Consider the following 18,211-nt stretch of genomic DNA (forward strand, 5'->3'; position numbering starts at 1 on the left):
ATCATAAATAAATATTATAAATATTATTTATAATTATATCTCATAAATAGCTATGATGGTTTCTGTGCTGTGTTGCTCCCCATCCCACGTTTTCCCCTGTCTGTTTCTGTCTCCCAGCAGTTGTATGCTGCCCAGCTCGCTGCCATGCAGGTGTCTCCAGGAGGAAAGATCCCTGGCATTGCCCAGGGGAGCCTTGGTGCTGCCGTGTCCCCCACCAGCATCCACACAGACAAGAGCACAACCAGCCCTCCTCCCAAGAGCAAGGTACCGTACCCGCCCTGGGCCTCTGGGGATGTCCCCCTGCAATGGGAGAATATTTGTTGTTAAAACATCTGGGAATAATTCAGCTGAGGAATGCGGGGACAGAGCAGCCCTCTGTGGGTGACAGCAGGAGCTGGGTGGAACATGTGTCCTTCCTTTTTGTTAGTGCCCTCCAGCACGCTGTCCGTGCCCTTTATCACGTCAGGAGAGATGCCCTGAGCTGACAGTGGTGTCCTGTTTGTACCCCAACAGTAAAGCAGCACGGATTAAAAATAACCAGACAAATAAATAATACCATTGTCAGCACGGTGAGATGCATGTTCAGGGAATGAGAGACATGGCTTGAGATCAGGAGCTGCTGTCTTGATGGATCAAGCTCTAGGTCGTCTCTTTTCTCTCTCCTCACTGCAGAGTCTCTGACTTCCTGTGGCTTTTCCTTGGCTTGGCCTCTTAGAGCAAGAAATCACCAAGCTGTGCAATACTTGATTGTAGATTTTGGGGTTTTCTAAAAAGTGTTTGGTTACCCAGTTTGTGCATTTTACAAGGGGGGAATCTTGTGTGTGGCTGGCAGCTTGCAGATCTCCTGCACTTTAAGTCTCAGGGTTGAATTTGCTTCTGCTGTGCAGCAGGAGAGTTTCTCAGGAGATCTCAGGGGCACAGTGTGGGTTTTGTGGCAGTTGCAGGATTCCAAGGCCTGCCATGTCTGCTGGTAACATTGGGCATAACCACTTTTGCTGGCAGCTGTCGAGATCAGCTCTGTTTTCTCCTTTGTTTTATTGCTTTTTCATAATTTCAGGAGTGCAGTGCCTTTGCCTTGCAGCTCCGTAGGAGACAAACAGAACTTATTTTTCAAAGGGGAGGGGGGAATAATCTAAAAAAGTGGGCCAGAAGGGAAGGAAGGGGGCTCCAAAAGGCTGTAGAACTGTGCAGAGTAAGTCCTGTGCTGCATGCTGTTTTCAATCTGCTGTGTGCCAGTTGGAGGCTGGGAGGGAGCGCGAGGGAAGGAGAAGGGAGAATGCTGAGAAATGATAGAGTGGCTGTGACCTCCCAGCTCTTGCTGGAAATCCCAGACATTGATTTCACTTAGCATTCCTGCTGAGAGAGCCGGGAGTTCAGCAGGGATGAAAGAAGGAGGCTCTGTTCTAATGGTAATGGTGTGTGACAGACACATCCCTCTGTCTGTCCTCAGCAGCAGCAGCAGCAGCGAGGTGGGAGCTGCACTCAGGGCACCTGACCTGCCTGGGCTGCTCTCAGCTCTGAACCCGGCCTGGGAGCACAGCTACTTATCATACTAAACGGCAAAGAAACCTTTCTGGAGCCCACAGCAATTAGAACAAGGCTTACACAATAGTGCAGTGGCCTAGCTCAGAAAACAGTGGCAAATCCATCACAATGGCAGAAACTGAGGCTTATGTGTTGGAGCTAAACACCTTCCTTGGTGTCTGTGTGGACCTTTCTGTGCTTTTTCAAAGCTTGTTTGTGTTCAACAGCTCTAAAAGTTTATTTTCTTTGCTGATTTTTTATATGTAATTTTTTTCAAACTGTTGTCAGGGAATACGTCTTGAGTTTCACAGACTTTTTTTGATTTATTTTTTTTTTAATCCCCATAAGCAGTTTGGTTCCTGAGGTTAGTTTGTGGTGATCTTTCTCACTCTTACTGTACAGACCTCCACAGAGGAGTAGTTAATGCCTCAGAATAGCTTTCAGTAGAAGCTGTTTACTGAATCTCTGAGCCCACAGTTTACACTGGCACAGCTTTGGTAATACCCTCGAGTGTTTGGAGACAAGGAGACAGCCTCACCTGAGAGTGTGTCAAGCTACTGGCAAACATCTAGGTCACTTCTGAAAAGCTGTGGCATTTTCTCCTCTCGTATGGTGTTAAAGTTAGTGTGCTGCTCTTTGCAAGGATTCTTCAAAGTCAGCCTCAGCAGCAGATGGAACAACTGTTGGCTCTAGAAACGCTGAGAAGCATCAGGGGGAGCTTGCCAAGGATCATCCTTTAAATCTAGCAAGACTTGAAAACATCCCTGAAACTCCTATAAGACCTTGGCACCTCCTGTTCTGGCAGGGCTTTTATCAGTGGCCCAGCAGTGTTTGAGCAGGGCTGCCCTGCTCCCCTTGCAGCAGCTGTGACCCGCAGAGCCCGTCCCTTCCCTTTCGGGGAGCCTTTCAGGGCTGTGTTCTGTGTGCTGCACACGTTCTGGCAGCCCTGGTGAGGAGCTGGGCTGTGCTCCCTTCCAAGGAGGAGCAGAGCCTGCCAGCAGAGCGGAGGGAAGGAGCAGAGCTATGGAGGCTGTCCAAGGAGAGGCGCGCGCGGCCTGCGGAACCGGATTCAGCAATTTGAGCAGAGCTCCTCCTGGAGTGCTCGGGGACAGCCGGGGCGCTGAGCACACCGTGCACATCCTGCCTCCCCCTCCTCAGCCCCTGAGAGGCAGCTAGCTCTGGGCTCGCCACGTTGGGCTGCATTTCCAGAGCCTGCCCCGTGCTGCCCTGCTCCCAGGTGGAGAGGTGCAGGGAAGGACCAGGCAGAACAACTTCCCAGCCCTCCTTGTGGGGCATTTCAAGCCTTGCTTGCAAGTAATTTCTTGCTTATACAGGGCCAGGCACAAGGTAAAATAGAGCAGTGTTGTGGGCACTGTGTTTATCTGAACTGTGACCTGTGCCATGCTGGTAGGCCTCCCACCTGATAGCTCCAGGCCTCAGTGCCCTCAGATCAGGTGTTTTATGCCTGCACAAAGACAGCAGCTCCAGCCCTCAGATCAGGTCCTTTACACCCTGCGTGAGGACAGCAGCTCCACCTCTCAGTGCCCTCAGATCAGGTGTTTTATACCTGCAGCTTCACCCCCACCTGTAAATGGTCAGGGCCCTGCTCATTCCTGCCTTTGTGTCTGTTTTTTGATGTGGCAAGGGTAAATACAGCATCCAGTGCCTGCACACTGCAATATTCTGGCCCTTTCCATGGAACCTTTCAAGTGCAATAGTTCTGGAGTGAGTTTGCAGTGCAGCTTGTAAATGCAGCTAAACATTCCCCGTGTTTAGTGGAGCAGAGTGTATTGTCTGTAGCATCTGCTGTAAAACAAGAGCAGTTCAGTGTGAAATGTGACAGGAGAGAATTCCTGGGCACTTCTCTTTTAACCTTGCTGTGGCCTCAGCCCTAACCCTGCTCCCACTTGTGTCTCCATCAATGACAAGAGCACACAGATTGTCCAAATCAATTTTTTTTTTTTCTATTCAAATACCTCTGGCAGTGATGCTCTGCAGCAGCACCTGGGAGTTGTGACAAGGAGAGGAAATGTGTTTCTGACAGGGCAGGAGCAGCACTGAGCAGCTGGATACACACAGTCAGATTCTCCTCAGCTACAATATTCAGAGAAATATCGATCTGAGTCTTTAACTGAAGAGGGTGCTTTGGTTTCACATTATCTGATCACCAAAGTGAACACTTCTGATGGAATTTCCTTCGTGCCACCTATGGGCAGCAATTCCATGGCCTTTGAAAGTTCTGGTGCTTGTGCAGATGGGCCTGGAGGTGGCCCAGAAGGTTCTGGTTCTCTGCAGAAGAGCTCCTTCTGTGGGGAGCTGGCTGTGGATTTTCCTATCCCAGGCAAAACTGATGGTGGGACTGCCTGGTTTTGGTAGGAAAGCTTTCTTTATAAAAATATAGTGGAAAAAAGAAAAGGAAATTCCTTTTCCTTGTTTCCTTGTCTGGAGGAAATAAGAAAAAGGCCCTAAAACAGTAAAATCTGTATCATCTCCATGATACTTCTGATTCTACTCCAAGCAAATTGTTGACTTGAACTTCATTTTCGATGGCCACCCTAAGCAGCCATGTTAGGTGCATTTGTGTTCCTTCCTCTCATCTCTCCTTTCCACATGGTGGTGCAGAATGTGGAATTTTATCCTGGGGAAGCGTTAGTCCCCATTCTGTGCATCACTCCCTTGCCACATGACTGATGTGGAGGAGCCTGGTGGAAAGTGGACACACAGACTCCCTGTGCCCTCAGAGCTGCTATTTTTGAACGTGCTAATGGAAACCATCTAATTTAAATTGATAAAATGCCTGTGTACAGGTGATTGTGTTGCAGGGCTGCAAATTCTTCTCCCTGAAGAGCAGAGAAGAGGAACCTGTGTGGAACTAACCCACAGCTCAATTAGGCCCCATGTACTGATGGCACTCCTTGTCCTGTTCAGTGGCTGGAGAGCTCAGAGCTGCTGAATGCCTGAATGCCAAGCAGCAGGAAATTCAGGCATTTCTAAAATACTTCAGTATTTTACAGCTAAGGACAGCAGTTCTCACCAAAGCGATGCTAGACACAGCATCCCTGATAAAACACTGGGCTATATTTACACAACTTTTATCTCCAGCGCTTGCAAGCTCTTCTATGTTTGAGAGTTTCCAGGCTGGACACAATTCTTCATATGCCACTGATTTAAAAAAAAAATAAAAATCCTTGCTAAATTAATCTATTAATCTTTTCAGCACCGGAATAACAATTAGCACCAGAATATTATACATCAGTACATCCAAAACATTCCCAGTGATTGCATTTCCCAATCCCCCTGCCAGAGCATCAAACAGGTCAGAAATAGCTGTGAGATAATCAAGGGAAAGTTTACACACAGAGGCAGTGATGAGCAGGGAGCTGTGTGTTCATCTGTGCTGTGCTCCTTTCTCCTGTCTCCCTGCCCATCTTGTAGGTAATAATCTCCTTACCTGGGAGCCTTTCTCCTTTGCTGCCCGTGCTTTTGATCCTAAATAGTCAAATGGGGAGCTGGTGACAGAATCTTTGAAGTTGTTTTCCTCTCCCTTGCTCCCCTGCCTGTGCATCTGACATGCAGGCCCATAAACAATGACTTTTTAAACCATTTGCTGGAGCACAGGGAAATGATGAGTATTAATGGAACTTCTTAAGGTGCTTTTCTGAAATAGCAAATGGGCTCCAAACAATACAAGCAATGTTAATAGCAGCATCTAAACAGCAGCAGGGCCTTGCACAGCATTCTGCTGCCTAACAGCCCTCTTCACTTTCCTAAAAATAAATCTGATATATGGAGGGGCTGCTAGGATGCTTTTTCAGATGAGCTGTCCACAGCTCCTCTTCCCTGATCCCTGCCAGCCAATTAACCCTTGTCAGGCTCAGCTGGCACTCCTTACAGTGAAAACTGAGAGTAAAATACAACAAAAAGGGGAAAAAACCCTCCAAAATCTCTGCTGGCAAAGCAGAAGTGAGATACCCAGCTATCAATCAAGACTGCTTTATTCCTGAGAGAGAGGTCCTCAAAGCCACTCAGGGAGGAGCAGAGGGGTAAAGCAAGGGGTAAAAACCAGGCACGGTGTCCTTTCTCTGCTGTTCTTGGCTGTTAATGCCTTCTGAACCTGGTGTAAATAAATAAAACTGGTGGGGAGGGCAGCAGGCAGTAGCTCTAATCAGTTTTGTATCAGTGAACCCCATTCAGGTTACTCAGAAATACCTGAGCAATAATTCTCAGAAGCTTTCCTGACAGAACTGCCCTTCTTCTGTCAGTTGGAACTAAGAAATGAGAAAGAGCAAGAGGAGACTGCACTGGTCCCAAATAAGAAAAGTGTCACAGAGTCAAGGGTTTTTAATGCCACTGGGAGAGCTGTTGAGCTAGTGGTGCCAGTTGTCCACAAAGTCCTAAAAATAGCATTAAAGGGATTTAGGAGAGCGTGCAATCTGGAGCTGCATAACGCAACAGAGAAAAAAATTTTATTTTTCTGGTTGCAGTGGTTTTTGCTGATGCTCCTTGCATTTGGGCGGCCTTGGTCTCTGGGGAGAGTTAAAAAATATAAAGAATATTTAGCAGAAGGTCTTTATGCTGAAGAAGGGGAACCTGCCATGAGGAGAAATACATGAAGTTCACTCTTCACTGTGGGCTGCTGAGTGTGGCAGCCCTGAAGAGATGGGGAGCCAATGTTAGCTCTAAGTTAAATACAGATAACAAACCAGGGAGTTATGCCAATATCAGATCAATGCATCGTTTCCTTCAGAATGGGAAATTGTTAGAGGTCATCCTTTATCCCAGGGATTTTTTAGCCGTCCTTTATTCCAGAGGTTTGGTTTTCAGCCTCTGGGCTGTTAAGAGTCTCGGAAACCTGGGATGTGTTTATCCAGGAGCACAGGTGATGGCAGTGCAGCAATGTCCCTGTCTCATGGACTGGGGGGAGCTTGGAACCAAGCACAGAACTCTCACTCTCCCAGGTAATTCCCGAATGGAACCAGGTACTTCAGGTCCTGGGAAATTCAATCTTAAAAGGGAATTAACTCTTAATTCCCTTTTGCAGCTCCAGACCAAGTGTTTGAGCATTTCCCTGTGTGTCAATGGCCAGAGAAAGGCTGTGTTGGCAGCTGTGTGTAGTGGCAGCAGCAGAGCCACCTTTTATCAAATGTACAGCTCCTTTTCAGCACAGGAAGGGAATTTCTGAGGTGGAGAAATGAAGTCCCAGTGTGATCAGCCTGACAGGAACTGCTTGTTTTGTCTGCACAAGGGTTTGCATCCACGCTGCATGCTGGATTTGACGTGAGCTCCTCTTGACGTGCTCTGACAGAATGCAGCTCAAAGGAGCAGCAGGGAAATGCCTTGTGCAGGAAGGGCTCCTGAGTGATAATCACCTAACAAGGCAGCTCCAAAAATATTTTAATCTGAAACATTTTAATCTCTAATCCCTGGTAGCTGTGGGTATCTGAAGAGAAGCAAAATTTAGCAGCAGCGTGGAAAAATCAGTTTGCTTCTCAAATTCAACAAGACAGTTTCTTTTGGATTAGTATTAACTGTAGATTTACATGAAGTGCTTGGCAACTTTTCACTCAGGTTTCTCAGAACTACACGTGTTGTGCAGAATGGGTTTGAGCTGTTCAGTGTAAAATGAGCTGTTGCAAAAGAGGGATTCAGAGACATTATGTGGAAAGCATCACTTTAGAGTACACATATTTTCCAAAGCAGTGTGGCTTAGTGTTCTTGTTTTATAATGGAGCCTCCTTAAGGTCCAAGGTGCTGAAGTCTTGTGAGTGTGTAAGAATCTCATTTAAACAAAAATCTTCATGTTGTCATGCGTGAAACTTAGAGATTGGTATAAATGTATCTCAAAGGCTTAGGAAGAAGCTAAGAAAATTAATCTGTGAGTTACTTTTTTATTAAAGTGGGATTAATTTTGAGTCTCAAACGATAGAAGATTTCATCTTGACAATTCTGCTAAGACATAAATACCTCACAGCAGAATTAGACTTTCTGGTGTAGAATCTCCCAGTAAAAGTGGCTCAGTAGTACCCAGAGAGAAAATTCAGGAGTATCCAAAGAGAAAATTCAGGGAGTATCCAAAGAACATCAGAGGCTGATGAGACAGGATCTACCATATGAAACTGGTTTAAAATTTCACTCTTGGCCACATGTCCTCATGCATTAATGCTGTCAGTGTGGATTCCAATGTGAACCTTTTGTCTAATGAATGAGTTCAGTTTCTGTTTGCTACATTTTTCCTTGCTGCTTGTAAAGCAAAGATAAGCTATTGCCAGAACTGCTAAAACAAAACAAAACAAAAAGATTAGGAAAAAGGTGTTTGATAAGAGATTTCTGAGTACCTTGGAGTGGAAGGCCATGTCTGTGATGGGAGCAGTGCACAGAAAGTTTTTCAATTTAGAGTTGCGATGTTACAAAAGTATTTTAATTTTTGAGGTATTTCATAAGTAAAGCAGCTTTAATTGAGTGTACAATTAGGAGAAGTCATATGCATGTAGCAATCCTGGAAAGTGTTTTTGTCATGTTTCTTGTGAATTTCTTTCTTTGCAAAGGTGGCTCTCTCAGGGAGAGCAGTCATTCCAGGTCACTGATTATTTTTATCTTTAGCCATGCTAGGAGCTGTATAGGCTCCAGGTTACAGCTGTAAGTTAATATATTTTGAATTGAGCTTGTTGGTTGCCTCAGTCAATCTTGAGCTCTGCTAATCTAAAATCTTTCCTTTTTTCTGCTTTGCTTGCAGATCAGAGTGACCCCTTTTTGTGCTTATTTCCAATACTCTTAGTCTTCTCTGAAATTATCTTCTTTCCTTTTCTGGGTACTCTCCTCCTAGTTTCAGATGTCCACAGGAAATAGAGTCTGCAATTAAAACACTGAAATTGATTAATTTATCTCCATTTGCTTATTATTTGTAATTTGTGTGAATCATATCTCATTTGTATAAATGAGTGGATAGTCTGTACCTTCAACATTGTCTGTAAAGGCCCAGACCAAAGCTGGGGTGAGGAAAGTTCAGCACATGCACACAGACAGGCCTTGTGCACACTGACACACAGATGAGTGCTGAGGTTAAAAATCTCCCATTTGCACAGCGCTCAGCAGTGGGACATCTGGCATCTCAGATGGATGTGGTGTGTCCTGCTCCTGCCTTTCCTGTGATGGGGATGGTTCAGTGAGGCTGGAAGGATTCCCATGGTGATCTTTGGGACTCCCTTTGCGAACCCCTCTGGGCCCAGGCGGAGCAAATAATGCTGTGTAAATTCGTGTCATTACTGGTGGGGAGATAAAATTATCTTGTGCTTTCCAAGTGCCCCAGTGTCTTGTCTGGAGGTAATTAACTGGTGACATACACATTGAGTCAGTGCTCTAGGATTTGTGCCCAGAATAAGTCACAGAAACACAGCAGCTTTAGCATAGGAGAAAAGGGTGAAGGGGGCTTTTTTTTCTTTTTTTTTTCTTCTGGGTAAGATATGAAAACTGCCCAGAGCTGGCCCTGTTCACAAAAAGCAAATCAGTCTCTTAGAATTCTTTTTTTTAAGATGTCAGCTTCCCTCTCGTACGCTTCTGTGTGGACAAAGAATGTCTTAACATCTGTATGGAAGTCATCATTAAAATAAAAGGAGATCTGTAGGCATCAGCTCTGAACCATCAAGAAATGGCTCGTGGGTAACCTCTGACACAGCTGGAGCTCCTGGAGATGAGCCAGGGCTGGATTCTGTGCCCTCAGTGGAGCCCGTGGGTGCGCTGGAGGTCCCTTCTCCCTGCCTGTCTCCCTTTCCATCTCTGACACTGTCAGCTCCTGGGAGGTACACTGCCCTGCCTGAGTGATGGAAATGCTCTTGGATGTGTTCCTAAATAGACATTTGTTGTATGCCTGAAAAGAATAGGCTGGTCTTAATGGTGTGGTGTGGGGGATTTTAAAGGTATTTTGTGAGGCTGTTGTCAGCATTACAAAAACTATTTTAACCAATTGTTTAGGCTTGAGGAGCAGCATGGAGTAGCTATTGTGTGTGGTTGCATGCATGTTCTCCAGAATTCACAGGGAAGGGCTAGATAAAAATCTGCCATATTTGACATAATAGAATTTTAGCTTTCCTGTGATCTGACTTCAAATTCCTGCTGGGTTTCTACAGTGTAACAAAAATACTAGTTTGCTGTTGTTAATTTTAATTTCCAAGATGCAAGGTTTTAAAAGGAGCTGAAAGTATTCAGCATCTCGTGGGGACAAACTATGAGTCGTACTAATGAATCCAGCAATTAATGGTTCATTGTGCCTGCCAGCAATTTGGCCCCAGTTCTGGTCCTGATGGTGATTTCATTTCTGCTGGTGTGAGGCAGGAACAGCATCTGAATCCTTGTGCACCAAGGGGGGGCTGAATACTCCTTCAGCGCTCTTCTGCATTCAGCAGCAAATAGAATAAACACAGGTAGTCATTATATATATAGATATAGATTATTAGATATTGATAGATATAGATTATAGATATATAGATATATAGATATATAGATATATAGATATAGATATAGATATAGATATAGATATAGATATAGATATAGATATAGATATAGATATAGATATAGATATAGATATAGATATAGATATAGATATAGATATAGATCTGGAGAGGAAGAGAGAAAGAGAATTAAGTATATAGCATCAATAGTAGTTCCTAAACTTAAAGGGCTGCAAATGTTGGTGTTGCCATGCAGTTTCACAGCCATGCATGGAATAAACCCTTTTCACAGGTGGAAGGTTGTCTTGTCCCCAGTTTTGTGGGAGAGTTGAGGCAAAGGGTGACCCTTTGCTTTCTGAGCCATGTACAAAGCACTAGGGTTTATATTTGGTGCCATTTTGTGGTAACTTCACAGGGATGTTCATGGCCTTGCACAGAAGGTTAGGTGAGGAGTGGCTCACTCAAATTCACAGAGAAGGTTTGTTGTAAGGTCAGGAGCTGTACCTGGGTCTCTTTGGGATGACCCGAAGGATCAGCAATTGAAAAAAGCCTGGCTGCAACAATCCCAACCATTCCCAAAACATTATACAAATAACATTATACATAATATCATTGATATAATTATTAATATTATAGATATAGTATATATTAATAATATAACATCGTTATTATAATTATTTATTATATTATTATATATTAATTATATATTAAATATGGTTATATATTATATATATTGATTATTATAATAATAATATAATATCATTATTGTAATTATTAATGTTATTCCCAGGAGCTGTTCTCTCAAGTGGTTGACCCCACATATGGGATCATGGATGGGGTACAAGAATAAAACCAATCCTTCTCTGAGTGCAGTATTTACTGAGTTGTGTGTTGGCTTTCAGCATTCCCTAGAGTGCCTTAAACTGCCTCCAGTTTCTGCAGCTGCTGATTGGATTTCATCTTGCTGCTAAAAGTAGATGAAACATAAAGATATCCAGCAGGATGGCGTGTAAATTCATTCTGATTTTAGTGATCTGGGATGTTTTCAATGGCATGCAAGCATTAAAGACAGATGAGCTTTTTACTGATAGCTTTCCTTAGACAAGCTATTAGTTGGAAAAACAAATTGTCACGCAGGTCATGGCTATGGTTGCAAAACACATTTTGCCATTTTTGTAGCACTTGTGTGTATCTGTACACAAATGCAGTGTACATTATCCTTGCACTGCACATTCCTAGGCTGTACTTGCTGCCTCTCCCAGTGAGAAATCTGCCTAGGCTGCATGGAGATACCCAGAGTCACAGAACACACAGGTGTTTTTTGAGAAGGAATTTCTGAGCCCCCTGCCAGTTGTCCAAGCTGTTTGAAATCTCTTTTCTTTCAAGGTCTTTGGACTTGTTTCTTCTAAAGTTTTCAACAGCTGGGGGTTTTTTGTTTTGGTTTTTTTGGGGTTTTTTTTTTTGAGGGGTGGGGGAGGATTGGTTTTGTTTTGTCTTTTTTCCCCCCTGAATCTCAGCAACTGTGAGCATCCCTGCCTCTCCTGCCCGACCAGAGCAGGACGAGGGGTCTGTTGCTAATTTGTTTTGATATGGTTCTCTTTGGTGTGTATTCTTTTTGAAATTAATTCCTTTTGCAGGTGTGGGGTTAGAGGTGGTGGTGTGCTCCCAGCGAAGGTGTCATCCACCACAGAGAGGAGGTGGGAGGCTTTGATCACTGTGGCTTCTGTTTTCTTGTTGTTCATTTAAAATGTACCAGTTTGTAGTGCTGTTTGGCTTTGCAGGTCCTTGTTTTATTTCCTTCCAAGTCTTCCCCATCCTTGCAGGTTTGTTGTTTTTATTGGTGCTCGTTCTGCCTAGCGTTTATGGGGATTATTCCTTGCAAGGTGGTGACTCCAGGTTCAGTTTAGGCAGCAGCAGAATCCAGTCCAATGTCTATTTCCATTTTTAAACAGCCTTCTTATGAGTGGGAGAGGGCATTAATAAGGACACAACTCCTCACGTTCAGAATTATGCAGCAAGGATTTAAAAAAGCAATGAACTGGGCACAGACCACTACAGTTTCTGCCCAGCACAGCTTCAGGAATAGATAACCACAGATCAAGCTGTCTGACCTCTGTCTGCTGTTCTTGGAGCTTGTTTTGAAGCAGCTGGACATTTCAGGAGGTTCAGTGCAGTATCAGAGGAGCTCCCAAAGGCTGCTCTGAGGAAGAGTGGCTCTGCTCTTCCTCCTGACTCAGCTGTTTGCTCCCTGTGTGAGGTTAGACACATCACTCAGCCACTTTGTGCCTTATTCTTCCCAGCTGGAAAATAAGGCAAAAGCTGTCAGAGTAATTGTGAGCTCTAATTAATTAATATTTCCTATGGTATACTGGAGAAGTGATTTTTTCTTTCCCCTCCTGTGCTTTACTGGTGCCATGTATTTCAGGGGGGCAGTTTGGGAGAAGCAGTCTTCATAGGAAGAACCCTTTCCCTTCCTTTGCCCCACAATTTTGTGATCCTCTCTAATGATTTTTACTGCATGTGAAGTGATTTTCATGGTGAAAATTGTGAAAGATCAGTTGTCACCTTCCCCTACAGATTTGCAGTGTCTGCATCAGTCCCTGCTGACCTGTGCCTAAATCACTCCTCCTGCTTAGCCCCTGACCTGAGCACTTCATGAACAAATAACATTATACATAATAACATTATTATAATTATCAATGTTATTAATAAATTACATTATTTATAATAGCATTATAAATAAACAGGTGGAGCAGTGCTGTGAGAAATTCAGCTGAACAATAGATGCAAAAAGCCAACAGCAGGGCCCAGGTTTGGCATGAAGCACAGGCAAGGGGAATCCCAAGTGAAGAATAATGTTTCTACCCTGGTTCCTGTTTTATCCTTACTCAGCATGGACCCTTCTCATTTCAGGACCAGCTTGGCAAGGTTTGCTCAGCTTCACTGAGGCTTTTCTGTATAGGAGGCTGCTGAGCTGAATTTTCACTCACTCAGAGATGCAGAATGGGAAGGAGGTTTTTCACCATTGAGGTGCAAGGCTAAAAGCTCTTTGTTCCTGCAGTTTATTTCCAAGCTGTACTGAAAGTGCTCTTCCTGGGTCCTCTCAGCAAGGTGGTGAGCAGCTCTCACTTCTGCTGCTTCCAGTCAAACAGAACAGCAAATGCCCAATTAGAAGAGTAATGGTGATAGGACTAAGTAGTTTACTTCTGTGTGGATGAAACAAATGCTGAAATTTGGGTCTGCATTGGGATAAGCATCCATAACTCATCTGGTTTCCCTAGAGGTCGGTGGGACTGCAAACTCATGTTCAAGGAAAATGAGCCTGGAAATCTCCTCCTGGCTGCTTTCCTCAAGCACATTGTGCTATTTGTCTGTGGGGATTGCCAGCAGAGTTCACAAGGATGCTTGGGCATTCTGACAGTCCAGAGCCAGCCAGGAGCTGCGGTGTGCTTTGGAGGATTTGTCTCTGCAGATCTGTGAAACCAAACAAGTGAATTTTCAGCAAACACGTAGCAGGCTGTTGATTGTGCTCAGCTGCCTGTCCTGCTGTGTTCTCTTGGCCAGGCAGCCACAGCACCCCAGAGAGCAAGGTCCCAGTGCAGGGTTCCCTGGAGACCTTTAAGGAGCTGGGTCTGTGTGCAGAGGTGTGAGCAGATGCTGCACAAGGGGAAATCCTTTGTCCCAGGACATCCCTGCTCTCAGACTTTGGAGAGCAGTGCTGCAGTTCTCTCCCTGGGCATGCTTTTAGCTGGAACATCCCACTCTTCGTGGCTGGGCAGCAGCAGGACTGGAGTGATCCCAGGGTTTTGTGGTTTCTGTCTGTTACTCCAGCCTCTGTGCTCTGTGCCTGACAGGACAGGTGCTGCAGAGTGAGTGCTGCACAGTGAGTGCTGTGTGTCACACACAGAGGTGTGGGCTGGAGGAAAGGAGTCTGCCACCTGTGAACTGCTCACTCTGCATGCTCCCCTTCTGTCCTTCCTGTGTCTGTTGGGGAGTTCTGCATCCAGCTTTGGGGAACGGCACTGCTAAACACAAACCAGCCAGCAGCCCTCTGGTTTTACTGGGACATTGTGCAGAGCAGGCAAAACCACAGCTTGGGCTCTGCAGGGCAGCACTTTATGGTGTCTGACTTCTTTCCTGGCAACTCCACTTCCTGCAGAGAAAAAGGAGAGGGGAGGGTGCTAGGGATCTCTCTGGGAGGAACAAGTCCCAGGATATCCTCACTGAGTCCCTGGTGCTGCAGAAGAACACTGGGGGAGAACTCCTCTCTGTCCCAGGTGCTACAGAGCAGATCCCCTTGCTGTGCTCCTGCACCACTTCTCTCCATGAACAAGGGTGGAGGCTGTGCAGCAATCCTCCCAGTGTGTAAACTGGGGAGTAATTTATTCATTGAGTGGTTCCCTATATGCAGAGCAGAGAACAGAAAGAGTATTTGTCACAAGTGTAGGGCTGCTCAGTTCCCCCTTTGTTTTGAGTCCCATGAATGAGTATTAGGGCAGTGTCAGTGAAGTACCAACTTGGGTTGGATAACATGCCCCGGATCCAGAAAGTACAAAAAAAAATCTGTTCTGGGTATAGAAAAAAATCTGTTGTTCCTCATACCTGCCCTCGTCCTTCTCTTCAGTGCCTTTTCCTTTCTAACCAGAGTCTGGTTCTACTTTTGCTGCTAAAACTTGTGTGCAAGCCTATGATGAAGGGACTTCTCTGAACCTGAAGAATAATTCTGCTGTGTTTATTCCAGTATCATAACCAAGATACCTGGTTTTATGTCTCGTATGTGTTTTTCTACATAGTTAGAGAAATTTCCACCTTTGCAGGAAGGGACACATTATTCTTAATCAAAACTTGAGAATGTGGCAGGAGGAGGTACAGCTGCAGATGAGCATTATCTAATTCACCCATCCTGTCATGTGAACATCCCTGCTTAATTTAATACAATTATTTCATCAGTGAGGATAATATCAGCAGCATGATTCATTTATACACCATGGTTCACAACTGCCTTTACCTCTTGGCTCCTTATTATCACTGCTGATAGTTGCACCACGAGTGGCTCCAGGAGCAGGGGAGGTGAAGGAAGCTGCTGTGCCTTTGTGTGAGTGTGTGGACAGCTGTATTCCCGAGGGACACTGGTTCCAGAGGGTTGTCTTTGCATCTCTGCTGTGGTAGCTCAGTTCCTTGTTTTGGTTAGCCATTTTTGGATAAGCAGGAGCCTGGATAAGCCACTGAGTGGCTGCATTGTTCAGTGGGCAACAATAGCATCATTGTCTTCTGCCCCAGACATGCCAGCGAGTGCTCCATATTTTGCATTTCTATTGAAATTAAGATCTCCAGGAAGCAGAACACGGGTGGGGGAATGAGCCTTTGTTTCTGTTGAGGTGGCAGAGGCAATCTTGCAGGCTTCCCCTCCCTGGCTTCTTATTCCTAACTCATTTGGCTGCAATTTGTACTGCCAAGGTCATTGAAACAGGCAGCAAGACGTGGTGAATGTGTTCCCAGAGGTCATGAAAAGCCTCTTTAGCAGAGCAGGCTGGGCTGTGCTGAAGCCAGGTCATTTAAGCACATTTGTACTGCCAGTCAGATGATACCCAGAGCAGCGGATGGTTTTGTAATAAACCCTGCAACCTGGGCCTGCAGCGTGTGCCACAGTGGGATCCAGCACTCGGCTTTAAAGGACAGTGCAGTAATTCAGTATTTTAATAGTGCGCTGCCCTTAAAATGTGTGAACAGGACTGAGATTATCAAACCCTAGTGAATTGTCTGGGTTCCTCACCACCAGCCCCATCCCCACCCCCTTTTTCATTCTCTAGACTGCTTCATTCATGTGGGATATCAGCCTTTTATTCAGCTCCTGGTGTTGAAATAGTGCCATTTTTAATAAATGGTTTAGAGGGTTTCTCCAAATCAGATTTTATCCCCTTCTTTTCCCATATCTATTCTCTGTGGAGATGAATTAACCTTTTATCCTAGGAGGAAGTAAATAGAGACAGCGTGATGGCAAGATTAGCAAAGACATCATTTCAGCCAGATACTCCAAGGCTGCTGACTGGGAGTCAGAGTTCCTGGGTCTGTCTGGAGCTCTGCTGCTGTCCCTGCCTGGCTGTGGCCAAATCCCTTCCTTCTCCCCCTCTTTCACTTTTCCTGCCACGTTAATGAGCACTCTGTGTTAACCTATAGCATTTTACCTTTCAAAGGACCAAGCAAACCTTTAAAAGCAGTGTGATCCCCACTCAGCCTGCCAGCAGCATTTCTGTGTGTGTGGCATGTCAGGCTCTTGAACTGGAGATTTTCTCTGTCTGAAGTTTGAAGTGTGACAGCTCAGAGTTAAACTAATCCAGGTTGAGTGAAGCTACAAAATACAGCTCTTGAATATTTTACTTACCCCCAAATTCTGGTGTACATGGAGGGCTCTTTCTTTCCTCAAATACCTAGATACAACCTGGGAAAAAACTGGAGGAAGTCAAGGATTTAAGGTTCCTGAATTCAAGTTTTGGTTAGTGAGTCTCCCAGTCCTGGGAAGCAAATCAGTTCTCCCTAAAGCAGCAGCTGCTGTGACCCAGCTGTGATGCAGGGGATGGGAATCTCTTTGCCAGTGCTTTGCTTTCTGTGGGTACACTTTATTATTATTTCTGTGGGTACATTCTATTAGCCCCTCTTCCTGTGTTTTTGCTTATGCTTTTGTCTCTACATTTATTTTGTGCCTGTGTGTATTTTGTTTCGTAAGACAAATGTGCTACTTTTAAAGAGGCATTTCATAACCTTTAATCAAGATCATATTTTATTTTCATCACATTTGTGTTTATATTATTACAAGCCTTTTGGGTCTTAACGTCTTCTAGTCTTAGCATTAATGTTTTGGCTGATATATAAATAAATGTTTGACTTTAACTCTTTAAGAAATCCTGGCTTGGGAAAAAACCTTACCTTATCAATGTCATCTTAGAATAGCTGCATTTCAAAAAAAGGCAGGGACCAATCAATGCTTTCTCTAATAAAAACTGAGTGCAGGGAGTAATTCTAGATTCTGTGATCCACTGCATAAAATCAAATCTCCTGGCTGCTGAAAGATACCATCTACCTGAAGGGAAGATGCTACATCTGGGCTTTATCTTTTATGTCTCTTACTTGCCCGAGCAGTCTGGCATAATTGGGAAAACTCGGCTAATCTGTAATGTGGCAGAATGTTAGCTGGGAGATTTTATGGGTAAAAAATAAAGGTGGGCTAGCATCTAGTTCTTATTGGGGTTACACAGGCTCAGATCAGTAATGAAGACAGCACAGTTCTTGGTTTAAGCTGGAAGAGGAGAGGACTCTGAATTGATGGCTGCAGAAAGGGAAAAGAGTAACTTGTTTCACTGAATGAAGATCCTAACACTCATCTTCACACTTAGCACAATTGTATGTTATTACTTGTCCTCCAGATATTTTTTAGAGTCCTTTGGAATAAATCAGTGTAGTTGCACTATTGTAAAGGGAATGACTGAAGTTATTACCAAATCCTGATGCAACGCAGGATTTTTAATGCATTTGACTTCCAGCGAGGATTTGAGAATGCTCTTGGAAATAACAGAAGTAAAAATGTTATGAAGACCAAACAGTGAAGTAGTATCATTTTGTAAATATATATAATAGCTGAAAATTGTTTACTTATCCTCCTTTATGAGAAGCAAGCTTCTGTGACCTCCAATTAATTTACCATTAGCCTGAGCACACAATGAAAGTGAATGAAGGGGCAATTTGGAATGACATTTATCAGCTCTGGAGCTGTCGGCTTCTATTATTTCCACAAGGCCTTATATTTGTTGGCTTCAGAGAAGGCTGTGCTGACTTGAATGAAGAGGAACATTCTTACTCCCAGGAATAGTTGCAGCACAAACAGTCTCATTGCTTGATGCCTACAATGGGGAAAAACCAGTGGCATTAAATGAGAGCAGAGCCACCCTTGAGCAGTAGACTTGGACAGGACCTTGCCTTCACACCAGGTTAAAAAAAGGGAACAGAAGAGCTGAGGAAAGGGAGAGGGAGCAAGAGGAGGGAAGGAAATAAGTTTTACAGGGATAGGATGGCTGAGGGACTGAGGATGAGGCTGAAAAGCCTTTCGCAATGGGATGTGGGTTGGGACCCACGCTGCCCGTGCCATGGTGAGAGACATCCCCACCAGGACTTGCTGCTGCTGCTGAGCTGCTGCTGCTGTGTCTCATTTCTCTGGGCAGAGAGCGCCTGGCACCTTTCTGCTCCACATC

At 44.6% G+C, this 18,211-nt stretch overlaps 1 protein-coding gene across 12 annotated transcripts in view; it reads left to right on the plus strand.

Moving 5' to 3' along the window:
* The window catches only part of SOX5 (SRY-box transcription factor 5), a 595,693-nt gene that overhangs the window by 542,113 nt on the left and 35,369 nt on the right, over positions 1 to 18,211 (plus strand). For 11 of the 12 annotated variants that reach the window (XM_063155718.1, XM_063155717.1, XM_063155723.1 and 8 more), the window contains one exon: positions 118 to 264. In XM_063155718.1, coding sequence (XP_063011788.1) covers positions 118 to 264 — 147 coding nt within the window. The remainder of the gene's footprint in view (positions 1 to 117; positions 265 to 18,211) is intronic. The other variant, XM_063155713.1, reaches the window with a different exon arrangement.

Source organism: Melospiza melodia, chromosome 4 (genome assembly GCF_035770615.1).
Source record: "Melospiza melodia melodia isolate bMelMel2 chromosome 4, bMelMel2.pri, whole genome shotgun sequence".
Lineage (NCBI taxonomy): Eukaryota > Metazoa > Chordata > Aves > Passeriformes > Passerellidae > Melospiza > Melospiza melodia.